Source organism: Nycticebus coucang, chromosome 12 (genome assembly GCF_027406575.1).
Source record: "Nycticebus coucang isolate mNycCou1 chromosome 12, mNycCou1.pri, whole genome shotgun sequence".
NCBI classification, from domain to species: domain Eukaryota; kingdom Metazoa; phylum Chordata; class Mammalia; order Primates; family Lorisidae; genus Nycticebus; species Nycticebus coucang.
The window spans coordinates 70,582,741-70,605,787 of record NC_069791.1 but is presented as its reverse complement, the minus strand read 5'-3'; the positions used below and the strand labels follow the sequence as shown (position 1 = coordinate 70,605,787).

General features: G+C 46.0%; 1 protein-coding gene across 2 annotated transcripts in view; it reads right to left on the bottom strand.

Moving 5' to 3' along the window:
• The window catches only part of LOC128562572 (paired immunoglobulin-like type 2 receptor beta), a 56,396-nt gene that overhangs the window by 12,780 nt on the left and 20,569 nt on the right, over nt 1–23,047 (bottom strand). The window contains exons 1-3 of one of the 2 annotated variants that reach the window (XM_053557641.1): nt 1,937–2,397; nt 1,210–1,593; nt 757–957 (exon numbers count right to left, since the gene is read on the bottom strand). In XM_053557641.1, the coding sequence (XP_053413616.1) occupies nt 757–957; nt 1,210–1,593; nt 1,937–1,997 (646 nt within the window). In that variant the 5' untranslated portion in view covers nt 1,998–2,397. Of the gene's footprint in view, nt 1–756; nt 958–1,209; nt 1,594–1,936; nt 2,398–23,047 lie in introns of those variants that run through there. The other variant, XM_053557640.1, reaches the window with a different exon arrangement.

Below are 23,047 nucleotides of genomic sequence, written 5' to 3'. Positions count from 1 at the left end.
GACAATGACATCCCCCAGCCTCAATTTTCTTTTCTTTTCTTTCTTTTTTTTGAGACAGAGCCTCAAGTTGTCACCCTAGGTAGAATGCCGTGGCATCACAGCTCACAGCAACCTCAAACTCTTGGGCTCCAGAGATCCTCTTGCCTCAGCCTCCTGGAGTAGATGGGACTATAGACATCCACTACAATGTCCAGCTGGTGTTTCTATTTTTAGTAGAGATGGGATCGCTCTCTTGCTCGGGCTGTTTTTGAACTCATGAGTTCAGGCAATCTACCTGCCTTGGCCTCCCAGAATGCTGGATTATAAGTGTGAGCCCCTGTGCCTGACCCAGAGTCTATGTTTTATCTACATTTTATCTCTAATTTCAAGCTAGGCTCTGAAAAGTGGGCAGTCAGCCAATGCTTGCTGAGCTGAGCCAACTTTCCTTCCCTTCTGTTCTCTGGACCTTCCCAGAGTAGGCCCTTCCCTCCCCATGAACCAAAAGGTCATGATTGATGAGAGATGACCAATCAAGAGAAGAACTGGGAAGTGGTCAGATGACATGGAGAGGGATTGGTGTCTCTCAAACATTATCTTGCACAATCTTCACTTGAGGAGCCTGCCCAAGATGCAGATTTGCAAGACCAGACCTCAGAGTCTGACTTGGTGGGTTTGAGGGGAGCCCAGCAGCGCACCTTTGGTGATTCTGCTGCAGGAGGGATCTGATAAATACCCAGTTGGGAAGCCTGGGGAGAGGGCAGGTCCTGGGCCACATACCTTTTCTTCTTTTCCATCTGAGGAAGACTGTCAGTCCCAAAATGACAGTTTTGAGCACAGTGGTGGCCCCTGCCACCCTGAGTGCAGTCTCCAGACTGAGGGGCTGAGATCCTGAGCAATGTTTGTCCTCTGTGACTGTGACACCAGCTGTGGTGGCTCTGCTGGTCTTGTTGGTGGGGCTCTGCATGGTGGGCCTGTCAGCTGGGGAAAGATGAGAAATAAGCGGACTCTCTCCTGGAGGTGTGGGGCATCTGGGTGAACCTGTGGCATCTTGTTGTCTATGTGGGGGAATATTGGGGACAGGGGAGCCAGTCTCAGAAGCTTACACAGGGAGAGGAGTAGCAAGGTGAAATGCTACAAGCTTAGTATCCAGAGGACTTGGTTTAAATTTGAGGACATTTGTCACCAAAATACTGGGCTGGGCAAGGTGGGTGTAAGGACAGTTGGACTCACCCAGGGTGATAGTGAGATTGGTGCCCTGGATGGATTGCCACAACAGCCAGCCATCTCTCTTTGTCTTCAGCTGGACTCGGCAGAAGTAAAAAGACTGGTCCTTTCGCCCCAGGTTGGAGATCCTAAGGAAGCCAGACTTCTGATCCTCTGTCCAGTTCAGGTAGATCCGGCCCTTGTAATCCTTGTGGATGAAAGGTGGAGTTGTGTTGTAGAAGAACTCCCCGTGGAAGATTCTCCGTCTCCAGAATATGCCCACATTGGAAACAGGTGCTAATTCTCCGGGGTAATAGAAGGAGAAGGGGATTTGGACGGAGCCTTCCATGGGGGCTGAGAGGTATTCAGGTTGGTCAACCCCATAGAGTACTTTGGATCCCGCTGAGTCACCTAGAGGAGGGGGGGACAGAGAGAGAGAAGTGTGTGTGTTGGGGGGAAACACTGAAGCCACAGTAGGACACAAAGAGGGTAACTCCAGACCTTCTGGCACCTTCTCCCAGAGACAGTCATGTGGTAAATGGTAGGACAAGACCCTCTGGCCTGGGTCTCCCCTGGCAGAGGGGAGGAGAAAGGGGGAAGGGCTTGGATAGACCCAACCTTGGGGATAGGGCCTCATTGGTTGGGGCTGGGAGGCCTGGCTGGCCCCTCCAAGACTCCCCTGCTCCAGATGTTCCACCATGGTCCCTCCTGTGGTCTGAGCAGAGCCCCCACCAGGCTTGTCCTGGGCACTCACCAGTTCCCAGAAATGCTGGTGATGGTAGTAGAAGCAGGGGCAGCAACAGAGACCAACCCATGGCCTTGATCTCCTCCAGGGGATGAGAAGGCAAGTAAAGACCTCAAGGCAAGAAAAGGGGCCCTACAGAGGAGCCCTCCAAGGGCTCCACGAGTCACGGGTACAACACACCAGACAGCCAGGACCAGGCTGCTTCAGGGAACTGAGGGAGGTGGGGCTGTCCCCAAACCCACCCTCCTCCAGGGTGACCAGCACTTCCTTTATCAATCTGGCTTCTTCTTTTCCTGTATTGTGAAAGGGCCTGCCTTGTGGTCAGAGCCAAGACAGCTCTATCCCCAGGCTCCCTGGTCCCCATCTTCCTGCTGAGGGGCCTGGTCCTGACCTTGGCCGGCTGGACCTCAGCTCTCCCACCTGAACTTCCTGTCCTGCCAGCTGCTCAGAGTTGCCTGTGAAGTCAGCTCCTCTCTGTCTCTCATTCTCGCCTGCCCTTCCCCTGCTTCATTCAGTCTCACTGTTTCTCTCTCTCCTTTTCCCAGTGTCTTCCAATCTTTCTCTCTAGCATTTTCCCTGGTTCTCTGAGTGTCTCCCAGTTTCTGTATCTCTCATTTCAGGGGAAGGGGCTGCCCAGTCCCATCACGGGCTCTTTCAGGGAGTGGACAGGCTGGCATAAGTCTCCCCAGCTATGTTCCCAGATTTGACCATTAGGAGGACAAGGAAGAATGAGATGCTTGTCACACACCCTCAGCCCCAGCAGAGCCCTCAGTTCGCTCTCTGTGCCCCTCCCTGGCAGGCAGGGGCTCTCCTATAGTCCCCAGGCAGAACCAGGCCTGACTAGGCCCTTCCCACTTCTGGCCTGCTCCTTGGTGCAGGGACCATGTCCTTCCTGGAGTACTGCCTGGGCGACGTGACCCTGCAGTGGTGTGTCCCTGGCTGCAACTCCCATTCTGCTTAGTCCATAGACCTTCCACTTTAGTCTGATCTTTGACCTGGTTGCACAGCTGAGTCTCTGGGCCTCAACTTCTAAGTGCAAAAACCCTGGGGTGGGGGAGCCCCCAGAGGCTATATTTTCATAGCTCTTCTAGTGAGTCCCTCCCTCGATATGAGACCCCTGGTTATCCAGAACCTTCCTCGGAAGGGGGAAATGAAGGCTCAGAGCAGCAATGAGCTCCCGCAACCCCCAGTTCCCGAGACCATCTCTAATGCAAGGAACTGCCAGCCTTTGCCTGGTGGTAGATGGGGGAGAAATGGGGCTGGGAGTCCCAGTGACACATGGGACTCATTCCCTACGAGGCTCTGCCCACTCCTCCCAGGATGAGGTGGCCTCAGCTTACTGAGTGGGCTGTGGGGGCAGAAAGATGTGATTTCCTCAAAATAAATAGGCTCAGTCTTCTTGAGGTGGAAGCTAGCAGAGAGACTTCCTCTCTTTACTCAATTTCTTCCTTATTCTTCACTGTCCCTTCCACAATTCTCACGCTCAGCCAAGTAGCCCCCATCCTCCCTCCGCATGTGCTTTTCCTGGCCCTCGTCACAAACCCAAAGAAACAGATTCCACATGATAAGAAAGCACTTTTATGTGAGTCTTAAACACCCAGCTTCTCTGTGGTGGACACATCATCTCCATTTTACCCATGGGGAAACTGAGGCATGTTGGCTTTGGGCTGAATGGTCTCAGCTGGAAATGTGGACAGAAGGGAGGACAAAGGATTCCCTGGTTATCTCAGCAGGGCCCTGCTTGAGGCCTGACCCTTAGGCTCCATTCCTGCCTTACTCCATCAACTCTGTCACCTGCTTGCCAAGCCAACTGAGGAGGGGAGCTAGACCACTCCAGGGGCACCACAGGCCAGCTGGTGGGCCACAGGGAACTTTTACAAAGCAGGCTCTGGGTAACTTTCACAGGGCCCTTGCTGCCCAGGAGTCTCAGGCCCCACACTGAGACCACATGTGGTCTTCTTAATGCAGGGCACACACTTTATGGCACTTTCAGGCCTGGACCCATTTGAATCCCCATGAGGAATTCTCCTGTTGGCCCAACTTCTGCTGAGGGATGGTGTGAGGTCTTCAGTGCTGTTTACCTTCCCTTCTCCTGAGGGAACAACCTGGGCCTGGGATCAACCTGGAGCTGTAGCTCTACACAGAGGGGGACCCTGGGGATGGGTGGGAGGTCTTGGGTTTTAAGATTCAAAGATGCGCAGAACCTAAGTGCTATTGTATAGCCAGAAAGTGGCCTGGAGGAGGGGTGGTGAAGACGTGTGATCAAGAGCAGGAGCAGAGGAGGGGTGAGAACCTTGGATCACGATTTGACCACCACTGCCTTAGATGTCCCCAAGTTCCCCCAAGCTCCTGTTCTTTCCTCCTGGCTGTGTCCACCCCGATCCCAGCCCCTTTTCCCTCCTTGGCAGCCCACTGTTTCTGCTTCCCTGTAAGGTTGTGAACGAGGCACAGACACTTGGCTCTCTCTAGCTCTCTACAATGTTTTGAAGGTTGTAGCCAGTGCACTAAGGCCAGAAAAACAAATATAAGTTCTCCCTGTGTTTTATTAGATCTGTGTTGGTCTATTAGGTATCCATTCAGCACTGGGCCAATGATCTGTAATTTCTTATTTTTGCATTATTTATTTATTTATCTGGAGATGGGCTAGAGTGCAGGGGTGTCATCACAGCTCACTGCAACCTCAAACTCCTGGGCTCAAGCAATCCTCTTACTTCAGCCTGCTAAAGCTGAAACTACAGGTGCCTGCCACCAGGTCTGGCTAATTTTTTTCTTTCTCATAGAGATGGAATTTAGCACTTGCTCAAGCTGGTATTGAACTCCTGAGTTCAAGGGATCCTTCCAACTTGCCCTCCCAGAGTGTTGAATCATACATAGATATCAGCCACCTTTGCATTCTTAATGCTCTGGCATCTGTGGCCTCACTGACAGTGGTGAGACTCCCAGGGCTAAACAATTCCTGAAATAAGAAAGGGCAGGTCCCAGGAACACATATGCAAGCTGACCATAGTGGAGTCAGCTCCATTGTCTAACTCTTTCATACCAAGCCAGTGTTTCCCTTGCCCTAAATCAACCCAGTGCCTTGTACTAGACAACTAGTGACAGCCCCTATGCCCCAAGGCCTATCAGAATTATTCACACTAGCTGATCCTTACGTGCTCTCCCACCCTGCCTTGCCTTTCCACAGAAAATACAATGAAAGTTGTGGTCTAATCTTTCCTGTTGCTCATTTGCTTCCTGCTCAACACTGCTATTTCCCCACGTCACCCTGTGTGGCGAGGCATGCCCCTTCTGCCAGGAAAAGTAACAACGACCTTCCTTCAGTGGCATTAACCTCTCTGTATCATCATCACTCAGTCACCTCCCTAAATTAAAATCTGGAGAGTAGAGTGTTTGAGACAGAAAGGCATTCAGAGTGGAAAAGAAGAAGTAAAAACTCTTTGCCCAGAGATGGCTTGATTGTTTATGTATAAGATCCCATGTAATGTGCCAAAAGCTACTAGAACTATATATAAGTAAATTAGGTAAAGGCTAGAGCACTGGATTCCAGGTCAATATGCCAAAATAAACTCCATTTCTACATACTAACAACAAAGATTTAGAAAGCAAAAGAATCCTAAACAAGCATGAGACCTAATACAGGCAGACTGAAAGATAGTAAAGAGGCAAATTAAATCTACCTCTCTCCTCTATTCTGTAGTTTATTTAAAAGGTAAACATGATAATTTTTACTATCTCTATTATTATATGAAAATCTTGTTCAGAAAAGATATTTGCAAGTTATGTCTCTGACAAAGGTTTAATAACCAGAATCCACAGAGATTACCAAACGTATTACCGAGAAAAGAACAAATGATCCCATCTCAGGCTGGGCAAGGGACTTGAAGAGAAACTTCTCTGAAGACGACAGGCACATGGCCTACAGACATATGAAAAAATGCTCATCATCTTTAATCATCAGAGAAATGCAAATCAAAACTACTTTGAGATATCATCTAACTCCAGTAAGATTAGCCCATATCACAAAATCCCAAGACCAGAGATGTTGGCATGGATGTGGAGAAAAGGGAACACTTCTACACTGCTGGTGGGAATGCAAATTAATACATTCCTTTTGGAAAGATGTTTGGAGAACACTTAGAGATCTAAAAATAGATCTGCCATTCAATCCTATAATTCCTCTACTAGGTATATACCCAGAAGACCAAAAATCATATTATAACAAAGATATTTGTGCCAGAATGTTTATTGCAGCCCAATTCATAATTGCTAAGTCATGGAAAAAGCCAAGAGCCCATCGACCCACGAATGGATTAATAAATTGTGGCATATGTACACCATGGAATATTATGTAGCCTTAAAGAAAGATGGAGACTTTACCTCTTTCATGTTTATATGGATGGGGCTGGAACATATTCTTCTTAGTAAAGTATCTCAAAAATGAAAGAAAAAGTATCCAATGTACTCAGCCCAACTATGAAAGTAATTTATGGCTTTCATATGAAAGCTTACAAGGGTACATGTGAAACTTAGTATATGTAGAATATAAATGTCTTATCACAATAACTAAGAAAATGCCAGGAAGGCTATGTTAACCAGTGTGATGAAAATATGTCAAGTGGTCTATACAACCAGTGTATGGTGCCCCATGATCGCATTAATGTACACAGCTATGATTTAATAACAAATTTTTAAAAAAAGAAAATCTTGTTCAAACCAATTTTTTTCCTTGTATTAGTATATTATTAATACTAAAAGCTAATTTTAATAAAACCTTATAAACAAATCCAATCTTAATTGGTTTGACTACAAGGTATGCTTTTTATAAACTTCATATAACCTTTTACAGTTTTTACCGCTTTACCCCCACTTTTCATATCCATTTAGTTTTATTCATATTCTTTATCCCTTTAATTTAAAACAATCTTTGTGAACAGTGGTTTAAGAAAAGCAAAGCAAAGTGAAGGAGAATGTTATGCAGAAAAACTCTGAAAATCATATTGATTTATAAAAGCATTTATTGAGCACTTACTGTGTGCAAGGGTAGGAATTTGGATGTGAGGAATAACTTAGAAATATTTGAGAGAAGACACTGGAGAAACTACAGAGGGATACCAAGGGCAAGTCCAAAGGACTGGCTGGACAGAAGGGTCTTATCTCATTTGATGACTATTCCCAAATAAACCCAGTGCAGAGCAAGTGGTGTACATTGGTAGCTAAGAAATGAGAGTAAAGGTAGCCTCACAAAAACCAAGACTAAACATTTAATCATTAAGTATGTGTAAGGGAATGTGAAAAATAAATAAATAAATATTACCTTGTGAAATAAAATAAAAAATAAAATAATCCTTAAAACCTCTAACTGGGCAAAATTACTTTTCCTTTAACAAAAACCATCTTCTTATATTCTTATGTCTTTTTACATACTTTTTTGTTGTTTTACCAAAACCACATCCTATTTTTTCCATATAATTGCATATAAAATTATTTATTTATACAACTATTATGTACCCATAAGTTAAAAAGAAAGCCTTAAAAATTAAAAAAAAGAAAGCATAAGAAAACAATACTATTTGCAATAGTATCAAAATATGAAATATTTAAGAACAAATAGGACAAAAGATGTTTAAATCTGTGCACTGAAAACTTCACAACATTGCTGAGAGAAATTGAAGACTGAGACACACAGATTTTGATGTATGAGAGGACTGGATTCTAACATGTCAATTCTCCCCAGATTAACCCTAGCTTTAATGTAATCACAGTCAAAATCCCAGGAGGCTTTGTGCAGAAGTTGACAAGCCGATTGTAAAATTCTTACAGAAATTCAAAGGACCTGGTATAGCCAAAAAAAAGACCTTTGAAAATGAAGGACAGAATGGTGCATCTTAGAATGGGTACAGGCGAAACTTACTAAATGCAGAATACAAATGTCTACGTACAGTAACTAAGAAAATGCCATGAAGGCTACGTTGAACAGTTTGATGAGAATATTTCAGATTGTATATGAAACCAGCACATTGTACCCCTTGATTGCACTAATGTATACAGCTATGATTTAACAATAAAAATAAATAAATTAAAAAAAAAAAAAAAAAAAGGAGGGTGGCGCCTGTGGCTTAGCGGGTAGGGCGCCGGGCCCATATGCCGGAGGTTGCGGGTTCAAACCCAGCCCCGGCCAAAAAAAAAAAAAAAAAAAGAAAATGAAGGACAAAGTTGGAGGGTTTACATTACCAAACGTCAAGACTTACTATAAAGCTACTGTAACCACAGTGTGTTCACATCAAGATAGAGAAATAGATCCATAAAGCAGAGCAGAGAGACAGAAATAGAGGACCCACACATACGTGAATCACTATGAAGGTTTTGGGACAGACCGTGTCATGGTCCATTATTGACTTCTAAGAAACTGTTGACAGCGTCCTTTCTGATTTGCTCAGCAACGCTAACCCCTGAGAGGGCTTCATTTGTGCCTGTCCTTGCAGAATTTATGTTTCTTCATTTTTGTGTATCTCAAAACCTTCATAATAACGCACATATATGGTCAACTAATTTCTTTCTTTTTTTTTTTTTGTAGAGACAGAGTCTCACTTTATGGCCCTTGGTAAAGTGCTGTGGCATCACAGCTCACAGCAACCTCCAACTCCTGGGCTTAAGCGATTCTCTTGCCTCAGCCTCCCAAGTAGCTGGGACTACAGGCGCCCCCCACAATGCCCAGCTATTTTTTAGTTGCAGTTCAGCGGGGGCCGGGTTTGAACCCGCCACCCTCGGTATATGGGGCTGGCGCCTTACCGAATGAGCCACAGGCGCCGCCCGGTCAACTAATTTCTAACAAAGGTGCAAAGGCAACTGAGTGAAGAAAGGACAATTGGACACATATAGTTAGAAAAAATGAACTTTCATCCATACTTTGCACTATATGTAAAAATTCTCTCAAGATAAATCACAGCCTTCACTTCTAAGACCTAAGATTATAGAATTCTACAAAAAAGCATATGAGAAAGTCTATGTGATCTTGAGTTAGACAAAGATTTGTCAGATTAAACACCAAAGGCATAATCCCTAAATGAAAATACTGCTAAGTTAGAATTCATCGAGATGAATAAAATCTGTTCTTTAAAAAGTGGAAAGAGCAAAGAGAAGCTACAGACTGGGAGGACACATGTGAACATCACATAACCAACAGGGCACTTGTATCCAGAATATAAAAGGACTCTCAAAATTTAGTGAGAAAACAATACACCAATCTGAAAATTGGGCCAAAGATTTAAATAGATACCTCATCAAAGAAGATATACAGATAACAAATAAGCACCAGGAAAGATGTTTAGCATTACTAGTCATTAGGGAAATGCGAGGAAAACCACAGGGAGATACCACTACGTACCAATCAAATGACTAAAATTGTAACGACTGACCATACTCACTGTTGGCGAACGTGCAGAACCACCAGAACTCTCATATACTACTGGTGACGATGTAAAGTGTTAGGACTGCTTTGGCCATTCCTTAAAAGGTTAACCATACACCTACCCCATGAGCTAGTCATACCACTGACTGGTGTCACAGTGCTGACCAGCAGTGTCAGGAGCACCCAGAACTTGTCAGAAATGCAAATCTTCGGGCCCCATCCCAAAGCTGCTGAAGTTAGATAGCCACTGCCCCGGGCAAGGAGATTGACATTGGTGGGTTACTTGCTTTGTGCATTACCTTTAGTTTTCACAGCTGTCAGTGAGATAAAGGAATTTTATTCCTACCTGACAGAGGAAGAAACTGAGGGTCAGAGAAGTCACCTCATTTATTCCAGTTCCCTCTGCTGGCGGGTCTAGAATTTGGAGCACACCATACGCAGGTCTGTCTGACTTGTGAGATCGGTGCTTCCCCACATGACTGTGGGTCCCCATCCTGTCCTCACCAAAAGCTTAACCCACATCCCTTCTCCCATACCTGTTCCTAGGCAGAGCTGGTCATTGCTGTTTCATAGAACCTGCAATTTACTAAGGCTGGGGAAACAAAAGCAGGAGGCATATGAGTGTGGCTCCTGAGGTGACAAAGACCACAGAAGGCTTGGAGACAGGACAACCGTGATGTGCTGGAGGAGCCAGAAGGAGGAGAGATTCTTAGTCACTGCCCTTCCCATGGACTGGCTGGCTGCCTCCTCTGTCATCAGTTTACTTCCTCTTTGTTCCTTCCACAGGAGGAGGCCAGAGAGGATTTTTCCTCCCCTGCGGTGGAGGCAGCCTGGAGTGAGCCCTCCAGGAATTAGACTGGAGTTAGTAAGGAAAGAGACTCACCCATAGTCTCAACCATAGGAAATAATTTGAGAGAGGCCCAGGTCCCACGAAGTTAATGCTGAAAGAAGTAGGTGACATCTTCCACTTGCTGTGTGCTGCACCCTTTGCATTTATATTAACTGTATTTTCTTTTCTTTCTTACTTTCTTTTTTTTTTTTTTTGTATTCTTGATGTTCTGGCATCTGAGATCTCAATGACTAGAGGAAGACTGCCCCTAACAGGGTAGCCAGTTGTTATAGATAGCAAATGACTTTTCTAGGAGTGCAGGTTTCATGTGCAAACTAACTAATCCTGAGCCCATACACCCAACCACTCCTATCTGGCTCTGACCCTCCAGGAGGCAGTATCCCCTGCCTTAATCACCTGGACCAGGTACCAGACAACTAGGGGCAACCTCTAACCCCCACAGCCTCCTAACTAGGGACAGTATTAACACCCCACTCCCCGCCCACCCCTAACATTACTCAGACCAGCCAATCCTAAACCTGCTTGCGCTGCCTTCCTTTTCCCAGGAAAGAACAGTAAAAGGTCTTGTTCATGTTTTCCCTGGGCTCCCTGTGCATCTTGACCGACCTTGGTACTTCTTGGAGTGGCCCTCATGGCTCAATGTGTCTCCTGTTCCTAGAGATCTGTGAATATAAACGTCTTCCTTTGTGACAGTCATTGCCTTGTCTTTGACAGTTATTACCAGACCTGATAAATTGCTTTTTAAAACAGCACTTAACTCTCCCAACAATCTCAGTGGGCAGGTAATGTCTGTTATGGTCTTCAATTGACACAAGAAGAAAGCACGGTTCTGAGCCTGGCTTGAGGTCACATGGCCAATAAATGTCCACTGTGACACCGGGTCTGAGCCTAGAGACCAGGCTCCTGACCACTTCCCCATTCAGTGACATCAGCCAACAGTTCTCTGGGCCTCTCTAACAACCCGTGGTTCCCTTTTTTGTGTTATCTTCCTTCTTCACAGGAGATAATGCAGGACTGGGGCATTGGCTTATGTAGCTTTGGGGTCTTGTCACCCAGTGTTGTACACAGGGTAATCAATGCTGACAAAACTGAATTTGTCACCCTCAGTAGAGTGCCATAGCATCACAGCTCACAGCAACCTCCAGCTCCTGGGCTTAGGAGATTCTCTTGCCTCAGCCTCTCGAGTAGCTGGGACTATAGGCACCAGCTATTATTTTGTTGCAGTTTGGCTGGGCCAAGTTCGAACCACCACCCTTGGTACATGAGGCCGGTGCCCTACTCGCTGAGCCACTGGCATCAGCCCCAGGTGTACTTTTATTTTATTTTTTTTCCACAAAGCAACTCACACTGCAGTGTATTTTCATTTTTGTGGTCAAAGGCCAGGAAGGTGAAATGGGAACTGGAGTAGATGTGTGGCTGTGTGTCTCTCAGCCACACCTGCTGACCTCTGAGTTATCTGCGTCCGGCCTTGGTTATGGCTGGAAGCTGTGATCCTTCCTACTGGGAGCACAGCTCAGTCTGAGGAGGTCAGCATTCAGTCTTGTTTCAGGTGAAGAGGTTTCTCTCACTGTTAAGAAGAGGAGGGGGTCCTTTCCTGGGGGCTCCCACTGGGAGGGTGACAGTGAGTTGGTACCAGTGCGCTCAGGCCTGAGAGGGTATCTGCCTGTGTGTGCTGCTCTAACATGATACCTGGGACTGGGTGATTTGTAAAACACAGAAAGGAATTTCTTAGACAAATTGGTCTGGCAGCCTAAGATCCAGGCAAAGGCAGCCTTGGTGTCCGGTGTGGGCACAGTCTCCCCTTCCAGATGGTGCCCTGTTGCTGCATCCTGACACTGTGCCCTCACCTGCTGGAAGGGTTGGAGGGTTATGCTGTGTCTTCACCTGGCTGAAGAGTAGAGGATAGAAAACAAGCTGGTTCCCTTCATTCATGAAAGTGGGGCCCACCTCTTTATACCACTGCAATGGGGATTAAGTTTCAAATGAATTTTGGATTCTCAAAACATAGCATAGGCCATAGGAAGCACAGACAATGCCATCATCTTGGGCAAGAATTTAAAAAAAAAGAGGGGGGGTTATACAGTGAAGGTAGGGAAGGAAACTACCATGTGAGTGCCCTGCCCACAGCACAGTCCCTTCCCTCCCACCCCACCTTCTCCAGGCTTCTCCTTAATTATGTCAGGGCCTAGGGTGACTCCCCACCTTGAGGTGCAGTTGGGATTTGCATATTCCCCTAGGATCGAAATGGAGGTGTGCTCGGGTCAGTGGATGAAAGTGGGGAAGAGGACATAGGAGAAAGCCTCCAGAGAGACACTCGGGAAAGACAAACTCTGAACATTCGTGCTGGAACCCAGAATCCACTGTTGTCTTCTTATGTAGATGGAACCTGAGGAGGTGGAGAGCCTGGCCTGTTAGAGGCCCAAGGAGGACACAGGTGGATAAGTCTGGAATGTGAGAGTGGCTGTGCCAGGCTGGGCTTGTGGGGTTCTTAGAAGGACACTCTCTGTTTCTCAAACCTTTACCTTCACCGCCATCTGCCTCCATACCCCCTTCAGAAGGATCAGCACTCACCTGGCTGGGGCTGGGGCTTTAGTCTTCTGACCTGTAGAAGGACCAACACTCTGTCAGTGTGACAGCCACAGTGATGACATTTCTCTATGCCGCCTGCCTTGTGCTGCACCCTAGGCTGAGACCATCCTCAGAGGGACCAGAACTGCTCAGCTCTGTCCAAAGCCAGGCAGGGAAGGGCCTGATACTCAGCAGGTACCATGAAGCCTCCACACCTATGCTCCCTAAAGCCCCAGTAGCAAATTCAGAGACACCCCCTCATCCTGATCCTCTCTCCCTTTGCCTCCTTCCTCCTGCTTTGAATTCCCTGCCCCTTCCTCAATCCAGACCCCTCTACTGTGCAGCCCTTACCCACCTCTTCCCCTCCCCTTGGCACAGCACCCACCACCCTCCCTGTCCTCCTGGAAACAGCCCCTGCTTTCCTTCTGAGTGGTGGCTCTTCCTGCTCTCCAGGCTTGTCAATCTTGTGGTTGGAATCTGTGTTTGTAGCCATTAGGGCTCAGTTCCCACCGCCGGGCCATTCCTCCTCCACCTCTGGGCTGGTCCTTCACTGACACTATGCTGTGTCTCCCAGGCCCTCTGCCCCTCCCCATCCACCTGGAATCCCCCTGGTTCCCAGACTTCCTCTCTATCCTGTGGTATCATCCAGGAGGCCTCACATCCACAGGGACCTCTGAATACAGGACTCAGTGCTCCCATCATCTCCAGGGACCTCCACTTGTACTCCACTTAGCAAACCCTGGGCTGTCTTTTGTGATGTTGGGCATGGGAACTCTGAAATATTAAATGCTAGTATCATTTCTCTGCTGCAACTTCAGTTCCTTCCAGTCATACACACCATCTCTCTCTTTTTGAAACTTAAACAAGTTTCATTTATTTTGTGTGATTAAAAAACATCTGGAATTGGGCGGCACCTGTGGCTCAGTGAGTAGGGCGCCGGCCCCATATGCCGAGGGTGGTGGGTTCGAACCCGGCCCCAGCCAAACTGCAACCAAAAAAAAAAAAAAAATAGCCGGGCGTTGTGGCGGGCGCCTGTAGTCCCAGCTACTCGGGAGGCTGAGGCAAGAGAATCGCTTAAGCCCAGGAGTTAGAGGTTGCTGTGAGCTGTGTGAGGCCACGGCACTCTACGCAGGGCCATAAAGTGAGACTCTGTCTCTACAAAAAAAAAAAAAAAACAAAAAAAATCTGGAATTAACTATTTGAAACATTTGTAAGTATGTAGTTGAATAGCATTATGTATATTCATTTACACTGTCGTTAAGAACTTCAGAACTTTTTCATCTTGCACTACTGAAACTCTATACTCATGAAACTCTAACTGCAATTTCCTCCTCTCCCCTGGCCCTGGCAACCACCAGCCTACTTCCTGTTTCTACAAATTTGACTACTCCGTATACTTCATATAAGTGGAATCATGCAGAATTTGCCTTTTTGTGACTCACTTATCTCACTTAGCATAACATCCTCAAGCTTCATTTCTATTGTAGCTTGTGTCAGAATTTCTTACTTTTTAAAGGCTGAATAATATTCTCTTGGGTGTGTAAACCATAGTTTGCTTGTCCATTCATAGCTCCATGAACATTATGGGAGATTCTTCCTTTTGGCTATAGTGAGCAATGCTGCTGCAAGTGTGGGTGTATAAATATCTCCTTCAGTCTTGCTTTCACTTTTTTTGAACTTATGCCCAGAAATGAGGTTGTTAGATTATATATGGTAGTTCAATTTTTAATATATGGGGAATTCCATATTGTTTTCCATAGCAGTTGTATCATCTTCTGTTCTCACTAGTAGTGCACAAATGTTCCAATTTCTCCTCTTCCTCACCAACATTCGTTATTTTCTGTCTGGTTTTGTTTTTGTGTTCGTATTGTATTGTATTATATTATATTGTATTGTATTTCAGATTAATATGCAGATAAAAACAATAGGTTACATTGTTTTTGTTAGATGATAGGTTACGTTGTTTTTGTTAGATGAAGTCCAAATGGTAGTTGAGCCCTTCACCCCTGGGAGGTGTGCCATACACCCTTACATTGTGCCCATTAGGAGAGAGCACGCCAATCCCCTTCCTTCCTCCCCTCTCCCCCCACTTGAGTTTAGTTCAGTTTTTCTCTCACATGGCCATGTAGTTGTTCATCTGCATTGAGTAGATTGGGTTTCATGTTGGGATTGAGCACACTGGATTCTTGCTTTTCCATTCTCGTGATAATGTTACTAAGGAGAATGTTCTTTAACTCCATCCAGGTAAATACAAAAGATGTAAAGTCTCCATCTTTTTTATGGTTGAATACATATATCACAGTTTATTAATCCATTCACGGGTTGATGGGCACTTGGGTTGGTTCCACATCTTGGGGATCGTGAATTGAGCTGCAGTAAACAATCTAGTGCAAATGTTCTTGAGGTGAAATTATTTGATTACTTCTGGGTAGACACCTAGTATTTGATTGCAGGATCAAAGGCAAGCTCTACTTTTAGCTCTTTGAGGTTATCCATACTTCTTTCCACAGAGGATGAATTAGTTTGCAATCCCACCAACAGTGTAAAAGTGTTCCTTTCCCTGCACATCCACGCCAGCAGTCTACAGCTTTGGGACTTTGTGATGTGGCCTATTCTCACTGGGGTTAGGTGATATCTCAAGGTCATTTTGATTTGCATTTCTTTGATGATTAGGGACAATGAGCATGTTTTTCATGTGTTTGTAGGCTATTTTTCTATCTTCTTTGGAGAAGGTTCTGTTCACGTCTCTTGCTCACTGATAAATGAGATGGTTTGCTCTTTTCTTGTTAATGAGTTTGAGTTCTCTGTACATTCTAGTTATCAGCCCTTTGTCAGATGTTAGCATGCAAGTGTCTTCTCCCATTCTGAAGGTTGTTCTGTTTGCTTTAGTTGTTGTGCCATTAGCTGTGCAGAAGCTTTATAATTTGATCATGTCCCATTTATTTATTTTTGGTGTTGCTTCACTTGCCAATGGGGTCTTCATAAAATCCTTTCACGAGCTGATATCATCAAGAGTTTTTCCCATACTTTCTTCTCTAGTTTTTTTTTTTTTTTTTTTTTTGCAGTTTCTGGCCAGGGCTGGGTTTGAACCCGGCACCTCTGGCATAGGGGCTGGCTCCTTACTCCTTTGAGCCACAGGCGCCGCCTCTTCTCTAGTTTTTATCGTATCATGTCTTAAATTTAAATCTTTTATCCAGGTGGGTCAATTTTTGTAAGTGGTGAGGGGTGCAGGTCCAGTTTCAGTCTTCTACGTGAGGCTAACCAGTTCTCCCAGCACCATTTATTAAATGGGGATTCTTTCCTCCAGTGTGTTTGTTGATTTACCAAACAGATGGTAATATGCAGCTGGTTTCATCTCTAGGTTGTCTATTCTAGTCCATAGATATGTGTCCCTATTGTGTCTCTATTTTTGTGCAGTACCATGCGGTTTTGATCACTATTGCCTTGTAGCATAACCTGGAATCTGATAACTTGATGCCTCCTGATTTGTTTTTATTTCTTAGAATTGCATTGGCTATTCAGTTTTTCTCTGATTCCTTATGAAACGAAGTACTATTATTCTTTCTTTTTTTTTTTTGAGACAGAGTTTCAAGCTGTCACCCTCAGTAGAGTGCCTTCGTGTCACAGCTCACAGCAACCTCAAACTCTTGGGTTTAAGTGATTCTCTTGCCTCCCAAGTAGCTGGGACTACAGGTGCCCTCCACAATGCCCAGCTATTGTTTTGTTGCAGTTGTCATTATTATTTAGCTGGTCCCTTCCCCCCTCACCTGATGAACCAGAAGCCTAACCCCTGTAGAGACTGTGGGAGGAGGCTAACGAGCAGCACCACCCCAAGCCTCATCTGCCGGACCAAGCGCCCTGCCCCCTGCCCTTCCAGAGACTGCTAGAGCCTTGCGCTGCACCCTGTCCCCTCTCTACACTCCAACCCCCCCATGCCTCAGGCACCCACCCTGTTGGCCAGAGACTGCTGGAGCCAAGCATCCATGTCCTGCCCCAACACCCACACCCACCCTGCCTCAGTGCTGCACCATGCCCAGACAGAGTCATGAGCTGAGAGCTCTCCTTGCTGAAGTCACCGGGCAACAGGCACTGCCAGAACCATGTGCAGTGTCCTCGCCCTGCTGCTGGATCCATGTGCCCCACACTCCCAGAGCTGCTTCTACAGCCAGAACTCTCTGGCTGTGGTTGCAAAGGGTCACTTCCCACAAAGATCCAGCAACAATACAGTGATCCCACCAGGGTCTAATCTTGGAGAGACACCTCCCCAACTCTGAGGACTGCCAGAGGAAACCAGAACTCACTCTATAGGGATACCTGTGCTGCAGAGGGGTAATGGCAAAGGCGCAGTGGCTGAGGGAGAAAAGCATTTGCTGACTTGTTACCCTCAGGATTAGACTGAGTTCAAGTGGAACACTCGCCAGTGGCTATTGAGTACCTGAGGCAGGCAGGCCTCAGCTTCCCCAGCTGGCTGGTAGCCGAGGGTAGTGGCCGGGCAGCAGGAGTATTGACCTTCCTTTGACTCTGACAGGTGCTAAGCCCTGGCACATCTGCTTATTGGAGGGAGCAGGACCTCAGCCCTGTGGGGTCACCAGTGACTGGGCGTGAAAGAGGAGCAAAGTGGAGAAAGAGACTCAGCCCCCTGGTCCAACTCTGCTACCGGGCAAGCCTTTCTGACTCCACAGAGCATCGGAACGAGCCAAATCTGAGCAGCCAGGAGACCTCTGCCATCTAGTTGCTGGAGACCTTTCAAATTCCCCACTTGAGAGTTCGTACTGACTGGGTCAATTGGTTTGGAACTCCTAACCTGGGCCAATCACCCAAGGACCCTCTCAGGTGGTACCCTGGTTCTGTGGTAATGGGAAAGGTTGATTTTCCTCTTCCGGTTGTTGTCCATGGGGGGTGGGGTGTCTTAGTTGCTTGTATTTCTCCACAGTGAAGACTTCACCAGAGTCACTGAATCACTAGGATTGGATAAGAACCAGCTGAAGTGTGATGCCAAGGCACTCTACCCGAGGGCGGTACAGTGAGACTCTGTCTCTACAAAAAAAAAAAAAAAAAAAAAGAACCAGCTGAATACAAGACAGAACCACCTAACCCCACCACACCAAGCAGGTTTCCTCAGCCTCAGAATATAATACTGTACAGGTCCTTTGCAAAGCTAAAGGGGAAAAAGCTGCAGTCATCAGTCCCAGATCCTTAACAAAGGGCTGGTTAACCACAACTCCAGGAACTCCCAATCCAATTTCACCTTACCTGCTCACCTAGCCAGTGAAAAACAATCATGAGGCAGGATCAGTGAGAAAACTCTGGCAACATGAATAATCAGAGTAGATCAACTCCCCCAAGGAATGATAAGGCAGACACAGCACAAGATCCCATTCATACACAAATGGCTGAGATGTCAGAAATTGAGTTCAGAATTTGGATAGCAAATAAGATCAACAGAATGGAGGAAAAGATGGAATTAGAATTTCAAGCAGTAATTCAGAAGATGTCTCAAGAACTCAACGAATTCAAAGATAAACTCACCAAAGATTCTGACACACTAAGGCAAGAATTTGCAGCCCTCAAATATCTGAGAAATACAGTAGAATCCCTCAGTAACAGAATGGAGCAGGCAGAAGAAAGGATCTTTGACATCGAAGACAAAGCTTTTGAACACTCCCAAATGCTCAAAGAGGGAAAAAAGTGGAGAACAAAAACAGATATTCTCTCAGAGAGCTCTGGGATAATTCGAAGAGATCTAATATTCACCTTATAGGAATACCTGAAGGATACAGGGCTGCGAAGGATACAGATGCTTTACTTCATGAAATAATCAAAGAGAACTTTCCAGACATGCCAAGAGATTCTGAAATTCAGATAGCAGATAGTTTCAGAACACAGGCATGACTCAACCCAAATAAAAATTCTCTTGGGGAGGCAGAGCATGATGGCGGACAGGACGGACGTGTAGCCCACCTCTCCCAAGCCACCAGGTGAGAGGAAAGGCCGTCTGGACCTTCCCTGTGTGTGGATTATTGGAGTGGACAGACAGCTGGAGACGCCCAGCAAACTGGCGGTTTGCTATATATGAGGGGTAATTTAAAATCACAGACTCTGTTGTAGAGATTCTTCCCTACTCAGCCGTGCCGGCCAGTAGGCCCCTGCCTTACGGAGGTCAGCAGCTTGTAAATGCTGACAAAATCCAATTGACAAATAATTAATCCTGAACTGAGGGAGGCTTCCGAAAGGAGAGCCACTCAAAACCACGGGGAGCTGGGCAAACTGTTGAACAATTGAAGGGAAGGGATCCTGCCCAGGAAACAGACATTTTGAACTACCCAAAAGGGCGGGCACCTTTCCCCCAGGCGTTGGAGGGGGCTGGTGGTTCAGGCTGCGCAGCAAACTGGCGGGCACCCATCCAAAAGGGAAACTCTGATCCATAAAACTCAGAATAAGTCCCCCAAGTGCTCCAACCACAGGAACCGGCTTGAAGCCTAGGACCCGGCTTTGGCTTCTGGAGCCACGAAGCTACTGAAGCCGCGGACAGGCTTTGGCTGCTGAAACTGCGGGAACCAGCTACAGGAGATAGAGCTGGGAGCCCGCCAACGAAAACGCTAACTCAGCACCACTCCCTTATGGCCGATTACAGTCGCCAGTTTGCACGGGAACCTGGGAACAGAGTGGAGGGACTTAGGAAGCATGGACACCTGCACTGAGTGGGAAAGTCGGTCGCAAGTGCTGTCTGGAAAAGATCAGCTGAGGTTGTACAATTCCAAAATGGCGATCGGCCATGGTAGGTGGTTACCATGGTAACGGTATAAACTGTAAATCGGGTATATGTCTTGGAACCACTCACAGCGCCACCTGGTGTCCAGAAAGTATATTGCAGTATGAATATATTCCTATGAAAGTTGATCCCTACAGCAGACATAGATATTTATAGGTATATTTCTACACACAAGAATATTTTTGTAGTTGGTGCCTTTTTTTTGTTTTGTTTTGTTTTGGTTTTGGTTTTCGTGGTTTTTTGTTTTGTTTTATTTTGTTTTTGTCTGTTTTTTCCTCACCATTTTCTTAGAGGAGATTTCAATAATTTTTTATTATTACTTTTTATATAGATATATCTTTTATTTCTATGTCTTCTAATTTTAATTTCTTCTTTCTTCTCATTTAACATTCCTTCTAACACCACTTTTTTCTTTCTTTTTTTTCCTTTCTTTCAATTATTTTACGATTATCACTATTTTTATTGCAGTTGTTCTGATATTGCTGTTGTTGTGGCTGTTGCCTGTATGTCTATGTGTCTCCATCTGTCTCTGTATCTATGGGCCTGTGTGCCTGGTAACCTTTGTATCTGTTTATTTGTTCATTTGGTCTCAATGAGCTTGGTGTTACAACCTGCAACTCTGAGCTCCTAACACTCCCCTCCACTCTCACTCCGTGATCTGGAGACCTGCCCCCCCAAGAGTCCAGATTCTTGGGTGAACTCTCGAGAGGTGTAGACAAGACCTGGACTGCAGCTGGCCAGTGCTGACTCTGTAGCAAAGGAGTGAGAAGACGACGGTCGGCTGAGAGGGAATTACACTGGAGCGGTGGTGCCCCGAGGTGCAGAGCAACAGCCATCTTCAGCAATAACAAGGCCCACCCCCAGATAACCCATAGCCTCTCCTCCTGTCTTCCTGGGCAACCAGATGAGGCTGAGCATCTTCTCAGATGGCAACCACCATGGAACAGACCTGGGACTGAAACACAGGCCCCATGAGTAAAGGGTTTTCCTGAGACGGTACCGACCTGCGTGGAACACGGGGACTAGAAAACACACCCGCAGAGCCGGGAAATTCCCAGGGTGGGGCTGATCCAGAGGACGGCTCTACTGAGCCTAAGATGCACCTGGCCCTTAGGGGATCACCAGCCTATAGACAAAGGAGGCCAAGAGGCTACAGCCAACAACTGATTGTGCTGCGAATACAAACCCACAGGACTAAAGACAGGGCCTGAGGCACAGGTTCTGGGAACTCAAATCAGCCTCTCCTCTGCAGAGGAATCTGGCAAGATCAGAAACAAACTCCCACAGGGTTGTTCCCTTCACCCAGTAACATAAACTAAGGGTGGGGCTGGAACTGAGTGAACACCTCCAGCCTCCATCAAGTGCCCGAGGTTGACAGGCCACACCACCCCCTGCTGGATAAAGACAGAGAATAAGAGGCGGAGCAAGATGGCAGCCGAGAAACAGCTTCCTTGCATCTGGGCACCATGAGTCTGGAGAGATAGGACTCCATGCATCTCTGGCTGGTGGGAACTGCCTATCATCACTCCTATGAAGATACAGGGAGTCAGCGAGAGACTTCTGGACCCCAAGAGGAGGACTAAAACAGTGGAAAACCGGCAAGTGGTCACGTGTGTTCAATCCGTCTAAACCCGCCCACAACTGTAAGTTCAGTAGCAGTGAGACTACAAACCAGAAAGGCCTTACCTGTGAACTGTTTTGATGTCCTTGGACTTGGCACTGAGTTGAACTGCCTTGGGGAAGGCCTGAGTGGGAGTGCGGAGAACTTTGGCCGTTGTCTAGGGCCCCAGTCTGAGCCGCTGAGCCAGACGGAGCTAATAGTGTTTGGCGGTGGGTCACACGGATCCATTGTCAGTGATCTGCCCTGGCAAGCTCCGCCCTCAGGGTCGCAGAGCTAGAAACGGGTGGGAGCTGGTAACCCAGCAACCAAGTAGCCTAAGGGTGGGGTCTGAGCCGCCTTGCAGCCCTAACCCTCAGGGGCAGAGTGAGACCGGTTTTGGCACACTGGGTAAGTGGATAGCCACTTCAGCAGTGATTCCAGCGAGAAAGCTGGGAAAGCTTCTGCTCAGCAAGTTTACAAGTTCAAAGTGCCTTTTAAGTAGGCTGAAGAGAGATTTAGAGTGTCTACCTGCTGGGGTTTGAGAAATCAGCAGCCTCCAGTCGTATCAGAACTGTGACTAACATCTCATACCCCAGAAGACCATGTGTTGCCCAGACAATATTCAATAACATATACAAACTGCTTTGTTTTTGGTTGTGTATTTTTTCTTTTTTTTTTTTTGTTTGGTTGTTTTTTTTTTTGTTTGTTTATTTTGACGTTGCTGATGTTCTTTTGGTTTTTTAATTTCAATCTTTTCCACACAGATCCCTTTTTCTTTCTCAATTTTCCTAGTTTAATTATAATTTCCCATCGCTGCCTTTTTTAATAACTTCAACTTCATTTTTGCTAGTGTTTCTACCGATATAATTTGGTTTTATCCAAATTATAAAATTACCCAATTTTATCCCCGTAAAGTTTTCTGTTTGCTTCTTTTGGTTTGATTTATAGCATTTTTGTCTTTCCTCTCTACTTGGTGGAGGTGGGGTACTGTGTCTGATCAGGTTAGCAAAGAGCTGCTGACCTCAAGGGAACCACGCAACTGGGCACCCCCAGAAGGTGGGTTTTTTTAAGGTTGTGTCAAAGTACCCTACTGTACACCTATATTGCCCTGTCTCCCTCTTTCTGTGCCTCTCTTCTTTTTGTCAATATTCCTTATACCCACCCCCACTCCTTTCTCTATCTTTCTTTTTTTTCTTATCACTCGGTCCTCCTTTCTTTCATCCCCCTTTTTTGCTCTTCAACCTTCTCACCCTTCTGGTCCTGTAACCCTTAGTCCACAGGCACAAGAACTTAAAGAGCAAGAGGAAGTGAAAGGAAAATTAGGGCAAGGAAACAGATAAAAGAAATCACTCATGAGGAAGAATCAGCAGAAAACTCCAGGCAACATGAAGAACCAGTCTAGAACAACCCCACCAAGGGACCATGAGGTAGCTACTGCAGAAGATTCCACCAGTATAGAAATGTTAGGAATGACAGAAAGGGAATTTAGAATACACATCTTGAAAACAATGAAAGAAATGATGGAAACAATGAAGGAAATTGCTAATAAAGTGGAAAATAACCAAAAGGAAATCCAAAAACAGAATCAAATAAGAGATGAACGATATGAAGAATATAAAAAGGATATAGCAGACCTGAAGGAACTGAAACTGTCAATCAGGGAACTTAAAGATGCAATGGAAAGTATTAGCAACAGGTTAGACCATGAAGAAGAAAGAATTTCAGAGGTAGAAGACAAAGTTCTTGAGATAACTCAGACAGTAAAAGAGGCAGAAAAGAAGAGAGAGAAAGCAGAACGTTCACTGTCAGAATTATGGGACTTTATGAAGCGTTCCAACATACGAGTTATAGGAATTCCAGAAGGGGAAGAAGAATGCCCCAGAGGAATGGAAGCCATACTAGAGAATATGATAAAAGAAAAT